The sequence below is a fragment of the Balaenoptera ricei genome, chromosome 5 (genome assembly GCF_028023285.1).
Source record: "Balaenoptera ricei isolate mBalRic1 chromosome 5, mBalRic1.hap2, whole genome shotgun sequence".
NCBI classification, from domain to species: Eukaryota; Metazoa; Chordata; class Mammalia; order Artiodactyla; family Balaenopteridae; genus Balaenoptera; species Balaenoptera ricei.
The window spans coordinates 95,446,311-95,465,693 of NC_082643.1; the positions used below are offsets into that span (position 1 = coordinate 95,446,311).

Sequence of the window (19,383 nt, forward strand, 5' to 3'; positions counted from 1 at the left end):
TGTTACTCCTAATTGTATTCAAAAGACAACTAACTTATACCTGTGCCAAATATACTTTTTAGACATTGATCTTAGGGGATCATTGGTCTCTGCACTCTTAAGCACTACACAGCAATACTTATCAGAATCAAACATACATATAAATGCAGGAAGAACCAACTTGGCAGGATCACTGCACTTTTTGAAATTTGTTAATTGATAATATACTCTCACTTTCTTTGCATTTTTCAGAAGAATGTCCATCAAATGATATTACCGTGAAGATGATTACGCTCAGTGGAGAGGTGGGAATAACGGATTAAATAGAATGCTTAACATAGTCATATCTAGGGAGTCTAGTGATGACAAAGGTTCTTCAATTTCTCTTCTATAACTTTAAAGGGATAGGTCCAACAATCATTACATCCGCCTTCTTAAAAATTTGAGAGGGCTTATGGAAATTCATAAAATGGACAAAAACAAAGAGACTAAGAAACAGGTAAACGGAAAACGACAATTGAAAATGAAGCTGGGTGCAATTAGCAGGTAGGTGCTGTAAGGTTTTAAAGGGTAGCTGTCAATCTAACACAAGTGTTACATCAGGCAAAGATGCAAACAGGACAAATGAAACAGGAGCAACAAAGAAAACAGGATCAAGAGCGAATATGAAAGAACTAATATACTGAGATGTTGACTCGAAAGATTGGAAAAAGGGCTCAAAAAGGGAAATATGGGAACATATTATAAGGAGGATCGTGAATACCTAATACTCCCTATGCAAGATGATTGCTTAAATTTCCAGGCACTGATATTTAAGTTTGCAAATACGTCAAGCCTGGAAAATAACAGAAAAATGTATAGATATTTCTTCATGGTTCTCACCACAGGAGTCTAATCTTATTCCACTGTTTGCCGACATGGAATAAAATGTTTTTGTGATTTGACAACGATATAAACCATTCTGCAGAGCTGTGAAACCACCTGAAGTTCTCTGGTGTTAAGTAGTTAAAAGTGTCCACGTGTGCAGGAATTTTTAATAACCTGTTTCAGATATCATCTTTAAAAAAATAAATGTTAGATGTGCCAATCAATATTTTTGCCTTTTACACATTTAATTATCCCAACACTTGATGCCACTAAAATCAACAGAGGAAACAATATACAAGGAAAATACTTTCTAAATAAAGTTGCATACCAGCTGTTAGTGGTCTTAAATAATACCAACTACTGGTTAAACATACAGATTTTAGAATCAGATAAGCCTGGATTTGAATGCTGGTCTTGCATTTATTAAATGTTTGACCTTAGGTAAGTAACTTAATTGCTAATAAACTTCAATCTTCTCTTCAGTAAATGCTAACAAATATTCCCCCCTCCTATGGTTAATTTGAGGTCTATCCCTATGAAATGATTTTTTAACATGCAGAACAAAACATCTAGCCTATAGAAAGTGCAAAGTTAAACGCTAGATATTAGTATCACCATCATCATCACTACCCCCACCACCACTGTCATCATATAAATAATCCAATACTACTTCAGAATCTTCTTCAAGAAGAAATTAGTCAGGCTTTATTTTTAATATTAATTATAAGATAATGCTAAAGACTGGCAGAAATATAATAACTTCTTTGGGGACATATTCAAATTATTAGAAGTTTTAAGTAAAACATTAATATAAAGATATACATAGAGAAGGTGGTAGTCAATTGCTTTTTCCTTTGTCATCATATACAACTCTTTAAGTGGTTTTATATGAATGCTCTGTGAACAATGACCTTATTTAATTTATAAATATTAATAATGGGGCCCCCCCTTTTCCCTTTACAGTTGCAAAGAAAAAGACTCATTTGTACTAGGGAACTGGTTCTTGGTCACACATCAGTCTTAGGCAATCGATCTAGGCATGTCATTGTTGATGATGGCGTTTGGTGCAGTGTAACTGAAAGGTTTAATACCTTTAAAGTTCTGCACACTCTAAAGCAGTGTTTCAGCTGGGAAGCTGGAGGTAGGTAGTTTCATTATGAACTCATTTTACTTCCTACTCCTTTATTCCTTTCTTTTTTTCTTTCTTTCTTCCTTTTTTTTTTTTTTTTTTTTTCCTGAGCACATGTCTTTAACTCCCACTAATTGTAAGCTCCTTTAAATCAGGGGCCCTGTATTATTTATTTATTTCTTCCTTAATGTATCCAGTAGTGTCTGGTAAATAGTAGATGCTCAATAAATGTATGTTAAGTAAATTAAAGATAGGGGAGTTGTATTAAGAATAACATATAGAGTTTATTTAGTAATACTAGTTGGATTACAGTTATAGATAGTCAAGATCCTTCAGGCATACTTAGGACAGGACATCCAAAAGATGCATTTTATTAAAAAATTTGGAATTTTCAGTGGTGATATCCTGAAAGATAATGTTGGGAGGTAAGTCTTGCTCAGCTTATCCTAGCTCCTGTTAGATGTGAGACACTGAGTTACTGTGACTTCAGTTACTTTTTCTCTGCTTTCTTCTCCTCACTAGGGAAATGCAAGTAATAAGATCAAAGAATTGCACAGCACCTACTATGGGTCAACTTCACATGCATTAACAACTCATTTAAGACTCACAACTCTAAATTTGGGCACTTAGGGTACCCAAGATGGCACAGCCAGTGGCTAAACAGATTTGAAGCCAGGCTGTCTGGTTCTAGAGTATGTGCTTTTAACTATTATTCATCACTCTTAAAATAAAAAACCTGAAGAGTATCTAGTACTGTACAAATGGCATGTGTTTGTTCTCACCACTAGCCAGCCTTTAATAGATGATTTCTCTCCCAAACAGCCCAGGAATAAAGTTCTATGGAAAAAAATATTATATGATGGTTGCACAAGTTGGTACATTTACTAAAAATCATTGAACGCATATGAGATATACAGATTTGAAACCTGTTTTTGGCTTGTCTTTTCCCAGTTGTAAGTGAAGTTCAGACTGACTACACTTTTCTCCTCCCAAAAGCTTTCAATGTCTAATCTGATGATTCCAGAACTTGGTAAGAGTTACCACTGAGCTTAATTCGGTTTATATTTCTCAGAATTAAGTGAGGCCTTGCCCAGGTTTCTAACAGATAAGTATTGTGAAATTAATATTTTTAGATTCTTTGGTTTTAAGATGATACTGTGTGTATGGGGCCTGAAGAGAATATGGCAGAGCTAAGAGTATTCTAAATTGGTGTTTCATGCTGTCTCCTAAAGCCAGAGATCTGGGGGTTGCCCAGCAGTCCTTTGTCTATATACCCTTTCAAAATAAAAGCAGTGATTGACACACCAGCTGTTGCAGAATAAAACTAAGCCATCATCGATTTTACAGTCTATCACGGTCATCTCCTACCTATCCACCGGCGATGTGTAACATCCTTTTGGGTCCTGACAAGTACTGACAAACACTCTTTCACTACTCCCTAGGGAACTATATACTCCATGACTCACAAAAGTCGCAAGTGAACCACTTAACAGTGAGTCTTTCCACTAGGAACATAAATTGCATTTACTACCTTTATTATGTAATTCAGTTTTACTACACTCATCTATTACCTGAGATTTTGTTTTCTTGGATTTCCAAATGGATGTGTGAAAACAAAGCCGTTACTCAATTGTTTCTTGGTTTGCTATAGAAAAAGAGTTTAAAAACTTGGGGCTTAAAAGAAGAGTGGCTCTAAATTGTCTTTGATTGTCTTTATGTCTTCAGGACTCATTAACAATGATATTGTTATATTTCTATCTCAATTGTAAATCTTAAGGTATTTCAGTGGAGTAAAGATAAATAGTTCACTTTGCTTATGTGAACTCCTGCTTTTTTGCCAAGTATTTGTTGGCATATTCTGTGCAATAGAATAGGAATAAAAACCTAGACAAATTCAACTGGCCACCTCATTTTGATATCTCTGGGCTAAAGATGCTTCATTTGTGAAGTGTGGATGCTAATAAAAAATTTCCCTGCCCACTTCTTTGAGTGGAAGGAATGGGAAGCCAAGTGAGATTAAAGGTATTTATGTATTAGCATAAGAGTTTTCAGAAGAACGTTTTATAAAATAATTTATCAAGTAAAGTTGCATTTTGAAGCAAATTATAGATCTTCCTGAACTTACGATGGGCTTAAGTCCCAATTAACCCACTGTAAATTGAAAATATGGTAAGTCAAAAATGCACTTAAAAGAAATGCACTTAATACACTTAACCTACTGAACATAATAGCTTAGCCTAGCCTGCCTTAAGCATGCTCAGAACACTTAAACTGGCTTACAGTTTGCCAAAATCATCTAACATAAAGCCTATTCTATAACAAAGTGTTGACTATCTCATGTAATTTATTGAATACTGGACGGAAAGTGAAAAACAGAATGGTTGTCTGGGTGCAAAATGGTTGTAATGGTGAGGTAAATTGCTCAAAGTTGTGAAGCTGATAAAAAGTGGTGCCTTCTCCTACAGCATGTCAAGAATGGCTGAGTGTTTATCTTGGAAATGGTCCGTCTTTCCAATGAGACTAATTCTTTTTTTTTTTTTCCTAACATAAGTTTGTAAGTTGCATAACCCAAAGACTGTGTAGCCAACCAACCTAACAGTCTGCAGGGGAAAGTCCCCTGAAGTTGTGCAGGTTCCCTGAATACTGAAACTGATGAAGGCACGGTACAGTATTGCACCTTTGTAACCTGTGCACCTGATTTCTTAATTTTTAAATAGTAGTCGACTATGTTTCCAAAGAAGCTACCTGGTTTGGAAAATGACATTAATTTGAACCTAAAGAAAGAAGCATACAATTGTCATTAACGATTTTTTTAAAAGTTTCTGCCCATCTAGATGAAAAGAAAGTCATTTTGAAGGGCAATCAATTAACAGCTTAATTGAGAAAATAATGTGTTACTCTATCCCTGTCTGAGGGACTACTGCTGATGTTGGCTTCAAGTTTGGGCTGTCGTTCATTCATTCATTCATGGCACTACTACCACGTCCCTCTTTATGCTATTCTCCAAGCACTATAACAATTAGGCATGTGTGCCGTATTCTACATTCATTCACTTGTTGGGCTGCTAACGTCGTCTTTGTTGCTGCTGATTAGATCTCTTAGCAGGGTGCAGGCAAATGTTTAACAACTGGCTCTCTGTAAAAAGAATGAGTCTGGATTTGTAGCATTTGCTGATTACTATGGCAGAAATTACTCTCAACAAGGCCGCATCAAACAGAGGTCTTGGAACTTGGATGTGAGAAGTGATGCACACCGTTAGCTCTCAGAGCACAGCTCAAATACATTCCTTTTCCATAAACGTTCTCAAATTGTAGTCCCTGGATCAGAGCATCACCTGGAAACTTGTAGAAATGAACATCTGGGGCTTATCTGAGACCTGAATCACAAACTAGAGGTGGAGCCCAGTACTCTGTATTTTAACACACCTTTCAGGTGATTCTGGTGCTGGCTCTACACCACTGCCTGTATGCCTGGCCCTGTTAGCAGTACACATGTCTACAGGAAACCACGATCTTCTCTCAGATGTAAGAAGTAAAATGAGACAATGTGCATGCCACTTTAGTTCTACTGGAAAATAAACAATTACTACATTTGGGTTTTCTTAAACGTACATCTTTGTTAACTACTACCTATAAACATAATTCCATGAAATAATAGTTCTCACATCAATTTGTTTGAGACAATAATTGACATCTAAGGTTAAACATTTTATTTTTTAATTTTTTTTTCCTTTTCTTTTTGGTTTTGAGGCTCTGAAATTTAGACGTGGTACAGTGGGAAAGAACATCTTTGTTCCCAGGGTCTAGGGTCTCAGCCAGGACCACTCAAATGGCTGGGACCTGGAACAGCTGGGAACTGGTAGGGCATAAGATCAAACATTTTAAACCAAAAAATATACTACAATAGAAACAATAATAATGGATGACAGTTTCCCCTAATTTAACAAATTTCACTTTACTAAAATAAACAAAATCCATTTCCATCAGTGTTGAAAATTAACCAGGCAATTGAAACGAGGCACCTGATATATGACATTACTCCCATATGCGATGCTGCAATAGCACATTAAATATTGCATAATTTGGAAAACAAAGTTTTACCAAGGTAAATCTTATATAACATAAAATCATGCAATTAACTGAACTCAAACAAATTCTCTGATGTAAGGATATGTAAAAATATCCCCTTTTAAAACACCAGTGTGATTTTTTTTGGCCACGCCATGTGGCTTGTGGGATCTTAGTTCCCTGACCAGGGATTGAACCCGGGCCCTCGGCAGTGAAAGCGCTGAGTCCTAACCACTGGACCACCAGGGAATTCCCTAGTGTGATGCATTTTTAATAAAGTCATATAAAGTGGAAACACATCAAGATTTGAAAATTTAATACAACCAAACAAAATATTTATTAAGCAACTTATGGGAAATCTGAATGGCAACAATATTATTGATGGATTTTGTTGTAATGATGGAGAAGTAGTACTTTTCATTAGAGTACGTATTCTAATAAGGCCTAAGCAAGGATAGAGGCATTTAGATAAATGCCAGAAAATTAGTAAGAGCAGAATTAAGACTTGGACAAACTTCAAATTGAAGGTGAAAGAAAAAGGTTAAGAGTAACTTCATTTCGCCTAAGATGACCAAGAAGATGGTGATGCCTCTCAATGCACCAGGGTGAAGCAAAGGAAATGAACTTAGTTTTGGACATTCTGAATTTATGATCCCAACAGCTAGTAGTACTGCTTACTATTTGGTATGCCTTATTCTAAATACTCCACATGTATCAAATCAAAACATTCTTACCACAATCCTGCCAAGATGGAACTATGATTTATTATTTCCATTTACCAGGTGAGGACCAGAGAGCTTATGCAATCTGCCCAAGACACACAGTTAACAGATGGCAGAGCTGGGACTTGAATCAAGGCAGATTGTCTTTAGAGCACCTGCTCTTTTCTATTACTTCAATTTTAGTATTGAGTTGTAATGACATTCAGATGGTTCAAAAATCAGAATGATATAAAATGGTATTTATACACAAGTTGTGCCTCAGCCCCACTCTTTCCTCTCTATCCCTAGTTTTTTCCTTATGCAAGTACATGGAAATAAAAACACATATACTTATTTACCCAGCTTTGACACTGTTCTGCCTTACTTTTTATTTTATACTGAGCAATAGACCTTGGAAATCTTTCAATATCATAGATAGAGAACTTTCTTGTTCCCTCTTTCCCTCTCTCACTCCCTCTTTCTTTTTTTTTTTAAATTTTATTTATTTATTTTTGGCTGTGTTGGGTCTTCATTTCTGTGCGAGGGCTTTCTCTAGTTGCGGCAAGCGGGGGCCACTCCTCATCACGGTGTGTGGGCGTCTCACTATCGCGGCCTCTCTTGTTGTGGAGCACAGGCTCCAGACGCACAGGCTCAGTAGTTGTGGCTCACGGGCTTAGTTACTACGCAGCATGTGGGATCTTCCCAGACCAGGGCTCGAACCCGTGTCCCCTGCATCGGCAGGCAGATTCTCAACCACTGCGCCCCAGGGAAGCCCCCTCTTTCTTTTTAACAGCACATTCCATTGTGTGGCTGCCCCGGAGTTACTTAGTTAGAAACTTGGGTTGTTTCCTAACTTTTGTTTTTACAACCACTGCCACAGTGAATCACCTTGTGCGTATGTCATTTCTATGTCACAGGTATAACTTTAGGGTAAATTCCCAGTAGGGGGAAAGATGTTTCCAAATTGCTCTCCGTAGAAATTGTAAACAACATGTACTTCCAGTGTCAATGTATGAGAAGAGAGGATTCACTTTCAACTCTTGCTACACTCCGGAAAGAGACACCAAAAAGATTTTCCTCTAATGCTAGAAGGGAGACGGGAATGAAGACAAAGTGAGTGAGGAGTGAGGACAGAGCTGAGTGTAGAATTAAATCCTTGTAGTGAATTGATGGGGCAGGCGTTACATTATTATTTACAGATATGGATTCTGAAACACATAAAAATTAAATACCTTGCTAAAGTTTATATACAGTAATTGCCAAGCCTAGATTTGCACATACATCTCAGCCACTATGATTATTACTTGTTAAAAACTAGATTCTCCTGGTGTGTTGAAATAATTTAATGTTCTCAGTAGCCTCTATTTCACAAAAGCATTTTAAAATGTCAATTGGAATACTACTATATTCATATATTATACATATATATAGTATCCATATATTGTATCCACATCAATCAATTAATCAATCATCTCTCTATCTGAATTCTCAGTGATTGTTGCTTCTTTTCTTTAACTTAAAAATAATGCACTGGGGGGCTTCCTTGGTGGCGCAGTGGTTGAGAATCTGCCTGCCAATGCAGGGGACACGGGTTCAAGCCCTGGTCTGAGAAGATCCCACATGCCGCGGAGCAACTAGGCCCGTGAGCCACAACTACTGAGCCTGCGCGTCTGGAGCCTGTGCTCCGCTACAAGAGAGGCCACGATAGTGAGAGGCCCGTGCGCCGCGATGAAGAGTGGCCCCCGCTTGCCGCAGCTAAAGGAAGCCCTCGCACAGAAACGAAGACCCAACACAGCCAAAAATAAATAAATAAATAAATAATTAAAAAAAAAAATAATGCACTGGGACTTACCTGGTGGCACAGTGGTTAAGAATCCGCCTGCCAATGCAGGGGACACGGGTTTGATCCCTGCTCCGGGAAAATCCCACACACCGCGGAGCAACTAAGCCCACAAGCCACAACTACTGAGTCCACGAGCCACAACTGTTGAGCCCACGTGCCACAACTACTGAAGCCCGCATGCCTAGAGCCCGTGCTCCGCAACAAGAGAAGCCACTACAATGAGAAGCCCACGCACCGCAACGAAGAGTAGCCCCCGTTCACTGTAACTAGAGAAAGCCCGCGTGCAGTAACGACCCAACGCAGCCAAAAATAAATAAATAAATAAATTTCTTTAAAAAAAATAAAAATAATGCGCTAACTTTTGTTGATTGTTGTGCCATAAACTAAAAAGCAAGAAATAAATAAAAGTTATGTTTGCTCTGGACCTCATAACAGATGTCTCCATTAGATGGTCTGCAAGCAGAAACATCTACTTCTGGTTCATAACAAAAAGTGTGTGATGTGATATTATCCTTTTTTATAGATGTTACAGGGTATACTCTATTGTTAGGCAAAAATGGTAATGAACATAAACTCAAAATAAGCTCTTTAGAGTAAATCCTCATTTGGATATAATCACTTGGGTTTTTACAACTTATCTAGAAATATTTTAAGTACATTTTATGTGAACACTAGCTTTAATAAGTCAACTCCAAGAACTTTTACTATGGTTCCTGACAGTCCTATGCTGTTTCATTGCATAAAACAAAACAAACACACAAAATACCAAAAATGAACCATAAGATCAATATTCTGAAATCTTTTTATGAGCTGAAACAAATTGAGGCTATAACATTTAAGGCCTAGCAACATTTAAAATACTGGCACTAATTCATCACCATTTAGAGATGAAGTAACTATTGTATTCTGCTTGGAAACCAATAATTATGTGTTTGTTTCCATGCTCTAAATATTCCCAAGTGGGTTAGCTTACCACCAAAAGGACTTACTGAATTCCATTCATGGCTACAATGGGCATCCAATTTCCCAGAACCGTTATGAAAGATTAAATAACATGTAAAGCATACTAAAAATATATAAGTATAATATCAAGATCATAAAGGCCAGTATCTCCATTTTATGTCTCCATCAATGCCCACAAACTTTTACCCAGCATGTTTGGGCTACAAATGTGTTTTGTCTGCCACATATGGTATTTAAAAAAAGTGTGAATCCATACTGAAGGAGGGAAAACTTTATATTTAAAAAAGCCAAATTTCTGTCTTTTCTTGAAAAATCACAAGTTCTGGCAAAACCTGGGCCCACATTTTCACATGGCAGCGTTCAGGGAGACCTGAGCAGATGTAGTCTAGTCCTGTTTTGACAAAGATTTGCTTTTAGTTCACTCCGGTCACAACCACTCCTATTGTATTGCCAACACCAAGGCTATCTGTAACAGGGGAGTGCTTCTCTAAAAGCTTAAAATCTTTTCAAGAATAAAAGGATGAGAGAATATTCTTTTCTTGCAATTAGCCAGTTCAGTCCATTTAAGATATCTTCCTGGAAAAACGGACTGCCTATGACTTTGTGACCTTTCTCTAAATGGTAGCAGTTATTTGTACACGTGAAGAAATCAACTAGGTAACTTGTCTGTAGGGTGATTGGTGTTGAGATGCAACAGAGGGGCTCTGAAGGTTAGTCTTATGCAAAAAGCACACTTTCAGGAAAATCCCCCCCCGTGAATCCCACCCCATTCACATCTTCAATATATCATCAATACCGTAAAATTATTAGAAAACTTCCAACAGAATGATCAGATAATACACATCTTGTAGCCGTCCATTGGCTTATTACGTGTAAGCTTCCTAAGGGCAGGAGCTCTGTTGCTGAAAGCTTAGAACAGTGCCCGGCGCACAGTAGCTGCTCGATAAATATGTGTTGCATGAATAGTAACTTTAAATTTGTCCCTGTGCTGGGTATCCTGCAGCTGTTTCTCTAGGGCTACTCTCCACCTGTCTTCAGCCTGCTCTGAGCCCTGGGAGGCTCATGTGTGAGCTATATTACTGAGATCAGTGGGTTCCTTGTTTTCCGGCATCTGATTTGGCCAGAGGGAAGCAGGGGTACAGGGGATTTTGGGGATCAGGTATTTAAAACCCTGGTTCCTTCCCTGAGCTCCTGTCACGCAGTCCTCTCCACAATTCCTTTTCTGAGCATCGATTTCCATAACTGCTGCCTTCCCTCTCTCCTTCAAGCCCATGGACACTAGCAGTATACCTAGTTACTAGCTCCAGATTACTATACTGTCCCAACCAATCTTTGTACAGTCCTCTTATAAATCTCTCCTTAATTATCCAACTTGAGTATGCTGTCTGTTACTGCCAGGCCTCTAACACACCTATCATAAAGTCTGCTGTAGCCAAATTATTCCCTTCCCTCCCCTCCCCATGACACAATAAGAGAGGAGAAGCAGTTCTGCATTAAGCAATTGTTTTCACCTTTACCAGTAACTGACAGATCTTCACCTGTAAATGGCAGAAGCTGGGTGGGAGCCGGTGTCATAGCTGGCACGAACACGTCCCCGGTAGAGCTCTACGGCGATATGGTCTTTGTCACCCTTATACAAGAGGATTCCACTATCTTCATCTGTGGCAATCTAGTGGGAAGTAACCTTGACATTAGTAGGACAAACAGTCATCCAGACATATTTCATTAAGAAGAAACAAGACATCTTAGTAATGAGTTTTTTACTATGGTTTATTTCTTCTTTATGGCTCTGATAAAATACTAATGCACATTGAAATGATTACTTGAAAGATGACCTATTCTTGGATTACTCTGTTGCAAATAAATTCATAAAGAACTTCAAAAAGCTCTTTTTACATTCATGAACTTATATATTTATTCTCTTTCTGCATATTGGCAATGATAAAGCTTAAAGATTCATGTCCTACGAAATATGCAAAAACAAGGACATCACATAATTTATACTTCAGCAAATTAAAATTGAAAGATATTTTCCATATCATTAGAGTTCACAGTGTTTAAAGTAAATCAAGCTTTCCCCTTTAGATATCAAACTATATTGTCTCAGCAGAGAATGATAAAATCTAATCAGGAACAAAATGATCACATTTCCATTCTGTTAAAAAGAACAATAAGAAGTACTTAAGTTAACATCACTGAACGTGCTTAGAATTTCCTTTGCTGGAGATTTTCACTTACCTGCTTTTTGCTCCTGTTATGGGCTTTATTTATGGCATATGTGAAATATGACTGCATTGAACAAGATGGATTTTCATATTACATGTTAAATTACGGTGTGACCAGGGGAAAATCTCTGTTTTTATCCTTCTTTCTGACTTTTCCGGGCTTTTGAAGGACCAGCTCAGTAAAAGTTAGAACTTAAGCCCGAACACCACTGGGTACTTCTCATAACAAGACGGGTGGCAAACGCTGGAAGTTAGGGGGCCAGGCTTTTTTAAAGAAGGCTGGTCTGCCTTCCAGGATCCCATTCCTCACGACTTCTCAAGAAGCCCCTGCCCCTCACTGAAGTGCTAGGGTAAACCAAATATGGAATGGGTTTTATAGGAAATTGGTTACACTTCTTTGAATTCAAAACAAAACAAATATGCAGCCCCAATTTGCCCCAGGTACCCTAAATTTATCACCCTAATCTAGCCTAATCTTGTCTATAGGGGTTTGAATGACTTGCTCAAAGGTACACGGTGACTTGGTGGAAAGACTTATGATAATACTTGAGTTTGTTAATTTCATGTCGAAGTTAAAAGACACTTGGCTGACACTTCTGCCAAGGTGTGTTCTGTCTCACCTGTGCTGTTCTCAGCTGCAGGTTTCCTAACGAAAGCTCCCCCAGTGCCCGCCCCCGCTACCGTACAGAACCTGAACTGCAGAGCCATAAAACTAAACGAATAAAATGCCATTACCTGAGCGCAAAACAAAGAGAGAGATTTTGTTGCTTTGTCTCTGTGTGTTTTATATGATCAAGTAGTGAATAAAAATACCTAGTGCCCATTTAGTTTTGAAAGACACCAATGTTAGAGAGAAGAATAATAGAAGCTTTTCACACAAGTAGCATTTTCTGTCATTGTGCTATGCAGTATGTAACTGTCTATTTAAGAAATAATACCACTCACAAACCACCACGTACGTTTATATTTGGCAGCTGAACTGGTTTAAAATGAGATTAGCTCTTGGTAGTGGGGGAATCTTACCTGAAGAGTGATATTTGTTTGAGGCCGAACCTTGGCAGAAGGGATCTGAAGATAAGACTCTTTGTTTACAAAGTTCACACTGACCAATTTTTCACACTTCTCTCCCTGGTAGCCAGGCAAACACTGGCATATTGGCTCATTTATCCTGATGATGCACTGAGCTCCATTCTGACAATCAAAATTATCACAGGGGCTGGTACGAGGGAGAACCATGGGTGGAGAAAACTCACAAAACAAGCCACTGAAGAATAAACAGAGAAAATACTTAATTAGACGTTACTTAATTGCCAATATGAATTGAGCCCTGTAACACCTAACTCTAAATACAAATGTGTACTTGCACTTTTACCTGTAACCTTCGGGGCAGATGCATGTATAACTGTTCACTGCATCAGTGCAGTGGGCTCCGTTTTTACACTTGTTATCTTGGCAGTCATCAAAGTCAATGTCACAGTGTTCGCCTATGTATCCTGGCGTGCAGTCACATCTGTTTGAACAAGCAGGTACATAGTTTCAAACCCAACTGAGCCAAAGTAAGTAAAAGAGCTGCATTTCATCTAGGAAACAACTGGTGCTGTCTTTGAAAAAACATATTTAGAACAGGCTCATAAAGTTTAAAAATTAACAGACGCCTAGAAGATAGTACTGATCTGCAAAGTATTCCATGGTGAAACGATGAATTACGATAAATGGGAGTATATACCCTCTAAGGGTAACACAGACTTTTAGCTCTGTGTGTGTGTGAATTAAGAAATAAAATGAGCTCACTGCAGCAGCATGCTTGCTCTAGAGCCAGTGGTGTTAATGCTAAATCGTAACAAAGCAAACAAGTCTGAAGTTAAATGGATTCCAAGTGGCCATAGACATTCTCAACTAGATGGACAGGGCCTGAGAAAAGGGCTTCCATCAATGTTAATGTGACCAGAGCTGCTCAAGTACAGAGCATTAAAAGAAAGAAGAAATGCTTTGAAACACTCTGAATTATTTACCTGAGAAAAGAAATCAAAGTAAAAGATAAGAGAACCACGTATTCACCATAGTGGCTGTTTAAGAGCTATTTTATATTCTTTTCTCTACAGATACTATTTTCCGAGCCCATTAGAACTTGGAGTCACATTATGACCAACATTTTTGTCTTTCTTTGGCTCCTCAGACCGAGTTTCAAAACAGGAAGAAAATATTTAATTAAGAATTCCTTAAAGCTTGTATTATCAATAAAACGTATCCCATTCCCTGAACTCTGATAAGGAGTGAGGAAGAAAGCAAAGAATATAAAATACACTGTTTAGAAGCCCCAAAGCTGACTAAGTAAGATGCATGCTTGAAAATACTGCTTATGGCATATCATGGTCTAAAAATATCTGAAAACAATTTAGGAGATTTATGAGGTATATAATAAAGCAAGAAAAGTAAAACCAGCTCTGTTAGCTTAGTAGTAAGAAAATGTAGCTGAAGTTAACAGTACATCTTGTCCAAACAATATTTGTCAGTAGAAATCTTCTTTAGCAGCTTCATATAGTCTTGGTTTCTAAGTCCATTTATTTTTTGCAACTCCCTTTCTCACAGTGTGTGATTATTTATAATATGGGAGTAATAGCAAATGCTATGACTTAACCTGTTTTCTGCTAAACTACATAAAACTCACAAATTACTGCTGAAAACAATGGGTTCCCAAATCAGCTAATCCATAATCCAGTAAGATGCACTATAAAAAGTGTGCAATCTAATTGATAGTAATAGAAGATACTGAATTAATTGTTAGTCTTTTTGAAGATGAACTACTCAGTTTAAAATGGTTTCTGGTAAGTGTTACTAATACTTTATCTTGTAATTACAATGCACAAAGCTTATCCAGCAGATAAGCAGTTCTGGAAAACCATCTGCTTTACTGACCAATTTCTCTAAGAAATGATAACAGTTGTTACCTAAATGACTGACGTTCAATTTGCCAAATTCATTGTGCGCAGATCAAAGACAATATGAATTAAAATAATTTACATACAGTATTTGGATGAACAAAACGCAATACAGGATTTTGTATAAAATAAAGATTTCAATAAGGCTTTTGCTTTTTCCACACAGGGTTGTAAACTAAAATATAATGAAAAATAGAATCAAATATATTCTTTTCTTTCCCAAAAAGGCATCAAATGGAATCAGCAGGTGCTGCAACTGAATCTGTATATTCTAAAATAATGAATTTTAAATCAAATTGAATCAAAAATTGTTCTCTGAATAAAACTGGAGAATAAATATTTTATTCTGATTGGTCTTTGAAAGCCAGGTGTGGTCAGGTGATACTGACCCCACCTCCCATTCAACTAAGAATGTCTGATAATCTGTTGACAAGTATTAATATGTTAGAGTCCCATGGGAAAAGAATTTGAAAAAGAATAGATACATCTATATGTATAACTGAATCACTTTGCTGTATACCTGAAACTAACAAAACATTGTTCATCAACTACACTCCAATATAAACTAAAATTTTAAAAAATGTTAGAGTCTCAGCTCTAATCCCATCTACTCTTATAAAACTGTTCCTGACTGGAGTAATTTTTAATTCTCTGAATCCTATGGCAACTAAGCCTGAGTCATTTCACTGAGAAGATAAAGAATGGGAGAGTGAGTAGCTAGAAAGTGCCACAAAACATAAGAAGGTAACATTACTACGTGCCCTGACCCATGGCAGGTGCTCAATAAATATCGGGTAAAGAAACCAGTAATGCTATTTGCTAGTTGTCTCTTGTAGGCACAACTCAACCTGAACCCTCCAGTGTCATTTCTGAGAATCCAGCTTACCTTCTGTAACAAGCCAACAGTAATGGTCATAAAGTATAAAGCTTCTTAGAGGTAACCTGCACTAGAACAATCACCCAACTGGGAAGGATAAAACCCAGCTCCAGCTCTGCCGGTGAATAACACTGAGACCTTTGGACAGCCACTGACCTCTCTTGGTTGTGGTTTCCTCATATTTAAAGTGAAGAATTTGGACCAGATGATTTCTAATCTATGGCTTGAGAAGTTGCTGTTGATAGACCCTTAAAATATTTCAGAACTATGGCAAAGGAATAATTTCATTTGATACCAAACGTAATTCAGGAAGATTGCTACCTGGTGTGACTGTATGTTTTACCATCCCACACAACACACACGTGTGTGAAGGAGACACTATTAATAATTACACTGAGACAACAGGCATAAACGGATATTGTACTGAGGCGAGCTGGGACATATGGTCACTCTGTCTTCCTCCTCTTGGGTAAAGTATCGTTGCATAACAAAACATTTTCAGTTACATTAAATTAAACTCCCTATTTTACCACAGACTTCCATTCAGATAATAAAGTTCCTAGTAGATATTACGAATTTATTTGGCCTCCAAATAAATTTAATTAAAAATCCAAAAGCTATTTTATTTCATACATGACTTCCCAGGAAAAGTCACAAAACAAAAGGAAACATTTTCTTTTCTTTGGTGTACTAAAAAAGGCCCATGCTGTAGATAAACATTTATAAAAATTCCATTGACACTGGAGATCATGTCCTCTAAGTCCTGAGCAAAGGTGTGAAGCTAGGTCCTGAAAGAAGAGGGTTCCTTAAAGAAAGGCCCTCCTCCCCGACTGTGAGCCCCAAAGCAGCCTCGGACTTACTTGAATCCCTTTGGCGTCAGGATGCACTTGGAGTCATGTTGGCAGGGGTTCAGGTCCTGGGCACAGAAGTCCAGCTTCTCCTCACACAATTCACCTGTTAACATGGCAAACGGTGTTAGGTCATAGACAAAGGTTAACAGGTTTCCTGCCAGCAGGCTGTGTCATGGGTCTGAGAGGTAAGCATAGCTTGTGATTGGAAAAAATAAAAAATCACAAGACATGGAAGCAGAAGATCTGAAATGCTGGCTCTGCTGCTAAATAGTCTTATGATTTGGGACAACACAGCTATTGTTGTCTGTGACTAATAGGAGCCCCTTTAGAATGTACTATTGGAGACGGAAATCTGAATGCTTTTCGTTTTTATTCTTTTATTATTATTATTTTAAAATTTTGGACTTTTTACTGAGGTATAACATATATCCATAAGATAAATGAATAGCTAATAAATAGTCACAAACTGAACTCACTCATGTAACCAGCATCCATATCCCAAAACACACCATTGACCATCACTCCAGAGGCCCAACCCCAAGGGTAAGTATCCGCTACCCTGACAGGACCACAGATTATTTGCACCTGTTCTTTTTTTAAATTTTATTTATTTATTTATTTATGGCTGTGTTGGGTCTTCGTTTCTGTGCGAGGGCTTTCTCTAGTTGCGGCAAGCGGAGGCCACTCTTCATCGTGGTGCGCGGGCCCCTCACTATCGCGGCCTCTCTTGCTGTGGAGCACAGGCTCCAGACGCGCAGGCTCAGTAGTTGTGGCTGACGGACCCAGTTGCTCCGCGGCATGTGGGATCTTCCCAGACCAGGGCTCAAACCCGTGTCCCCTGCATTGGCAGGCGGATTCTCAACCACTGCGCCACCAGGGAAGCCCTGCACCTGTTTTTGAACTTGACATAAATAGAATCATTTGGTATGTACCCCTTTACGTCTGGCTTATTCTGTTGTTTTATGTTTGAAAAGATAATCCTCAAATCTTCACAGTCTCCAAGGTTTTATAAGCCTAGAAGAAAAAGACTGTTTCCCTTTTATGACTTATTGCAACAGCTCAATAGTATACTCCTCAGCTACATCCGTCACGATAGAAAAAAGCAAAAGGAGAATCAATCTAGATAAAGAACGTACACTTCCTTCTATCAGCTAGCTTCGAAAGAATAATTGTCATCCATAAATGAGAGCTACAAGCATAACCATGAAGAGTCTAGACACACTTTGTTGAATTGCATGTCCAATTATCTGTTAGGAAATTTCTTCATTTATAAATAACATGGTTATATTTTATTTTTAGGTACATTAGGCCAAATATGATTTTCGGTGAGAACACTTTCCCAATCATTGTGTGAGATTTTAAGGTGACTGGAAAGATGTAAGATTAAAAAGTTCTCTCCTTTTCTACCTTAACTTTAAATTAGCTTTTAATTATTTTATATGCAATAAATGAATGAATAAAGTGATACATCTATATGCAGCTATTGTTCATTTCCAAGAAACTATTAGAACTTTGTTCAAAGTGTGTGGATTTAAAGCAACATAGGTTAAAAAATCAGGAGTCTGCAGCAAATCTCTTTGTTATAAGACTGTCCTTTTAAGGTAATACTTTGCTAACTGGTAGAAATAGTTGCTTAACAACTAAATGTGGCAAATTATTTACACTTCAAGGATCTTTCTCAGTGATTTAAATATATAAATGTTCTAAGCTAGGTATTACATCAATGTGGTGTATGATAAGTTAGGTTTTTTTCTGTCTCTTAAAGAGAACTAATTGTACTAAAAGTCTCATATATTTCTTTTATAAGAAGGATTTCTGTGTCTGTACATCTGTGATATAAAGTTTTTATCAACATATACCTAATAAGCTATTTTTAAACAGGGTTTACTTAAAGCATCTTACATTCAATTATTATTACTTTAAGTAATACACCTTGATAGAATGTATTCGTTATAATTTGTCAGCCTATCATGATGAAATCACTTTCAGTTTTCTAATCAAATCTACCTGGTTGGATAAAGGCTGTTTATAGTAGTCTATATCCAAGGCAGTTATATATCATTCTATGTATTCTTCACTTTATACCCAAATAAGAAATCATTTTAAAAATGATATGAAAGCAGGGGGGGGGAATGCTTTACTTCTTATTCATTTTGATCTAATCCAATCCAATCCAGTCCAATCCAATCCAATTAAGACAATCTAAACCATAGTTCATAAGGATTTACTATATGATGGGAGCAGTATGCTTAGAATATTTGTCTGTATATCTCTGTAGAGTATGGTATGGTGACATACTAAAATAATAGTTACTGAAAGAAAAATTTATGCTTTTTAAGGCAAGAACTCCATCTTGTTGACCTATATTCAACTTGTTTCATTTTTGCCTCCTGAAATGATAAAGCATGTGATGTGACAGGATGGACGGAAAGATGGAAATGTTCTTTATTCTATTACACATAGTGCTGTACTCTATTAACTTATAAGCAGGTACTTATATTTTTCATATGGCATCAGGAAAGGTAAGCCAGCCCATTGGAGTGGTTAAGGGCAATGTGGTTGAACACAGGTTAAATTTCAGCGCCCATGAGCCCCTCAAGAGATGGGAGTCTAGACAAACATTGGCTTCATAATTTGGCTCCAACCCACTCCACAGAATCCCAGGAAATCCTATTCATTTGCTTTCAGCCTGGACCCTTAAAAGTCCCCAATGATAAAGCAATAGCTTGGAACACGATGTTTGCCTGGCATTTGTGATTTCACTTTTGATCAGATGAGCAAATTAATTTTCCTTGTGCTTCTAGTTTTCAGCTTTTTTTTGTTGATGAGAAGTTAAAGGTGTGTGTGTGTGTGTGTGTGTGTGTGTGTGTGTGTTGGTTGTCTGTGTTTTGGAGAAGAATTCGAGGGGTCAGCCAGGGAGCATACCGTTACCTCTTTAGGAT

At 37.6% G+C, this 19,383-nt stretch overlaps 1 protein-coding gene across 3 annotated transcripts in view; it reads right to left on the reverse strand.

Annotated features, from left to right (window-relative positions):
• Nucleotides 1–19,383, reverse strand: part of SLIT2 (slit guidance ligand 2) — a 379,714-nt gene that overhangs the window by 9,406 nt on the left and 350,925 nt on the right. For all 3 annotated transcript variants that reach the window (XM_059923271.1, XM_059923270.1, XM_059923272.1), the window contains 4 exons: nt 16,451–16,544; nt 13,147–13,284; nt 12,798–13,038; nt 11,088–11,218 (listed from right to left, as the gene is read on the reverse strand). In XM_059923271.1, the coding sequence (XP_059779254.1) occupies nt 11,088–11,218; nt 12,798–13,038; nt 13,147–13,284; nt 16,451–16,544 (604 nt within the window). The remainder of the gene's footprint in view (nt 1–11,087; nt 11,219–12,797; nt 13,039–13,146; nt 13,285–16,450; nt 16,545–19,383) is intronic.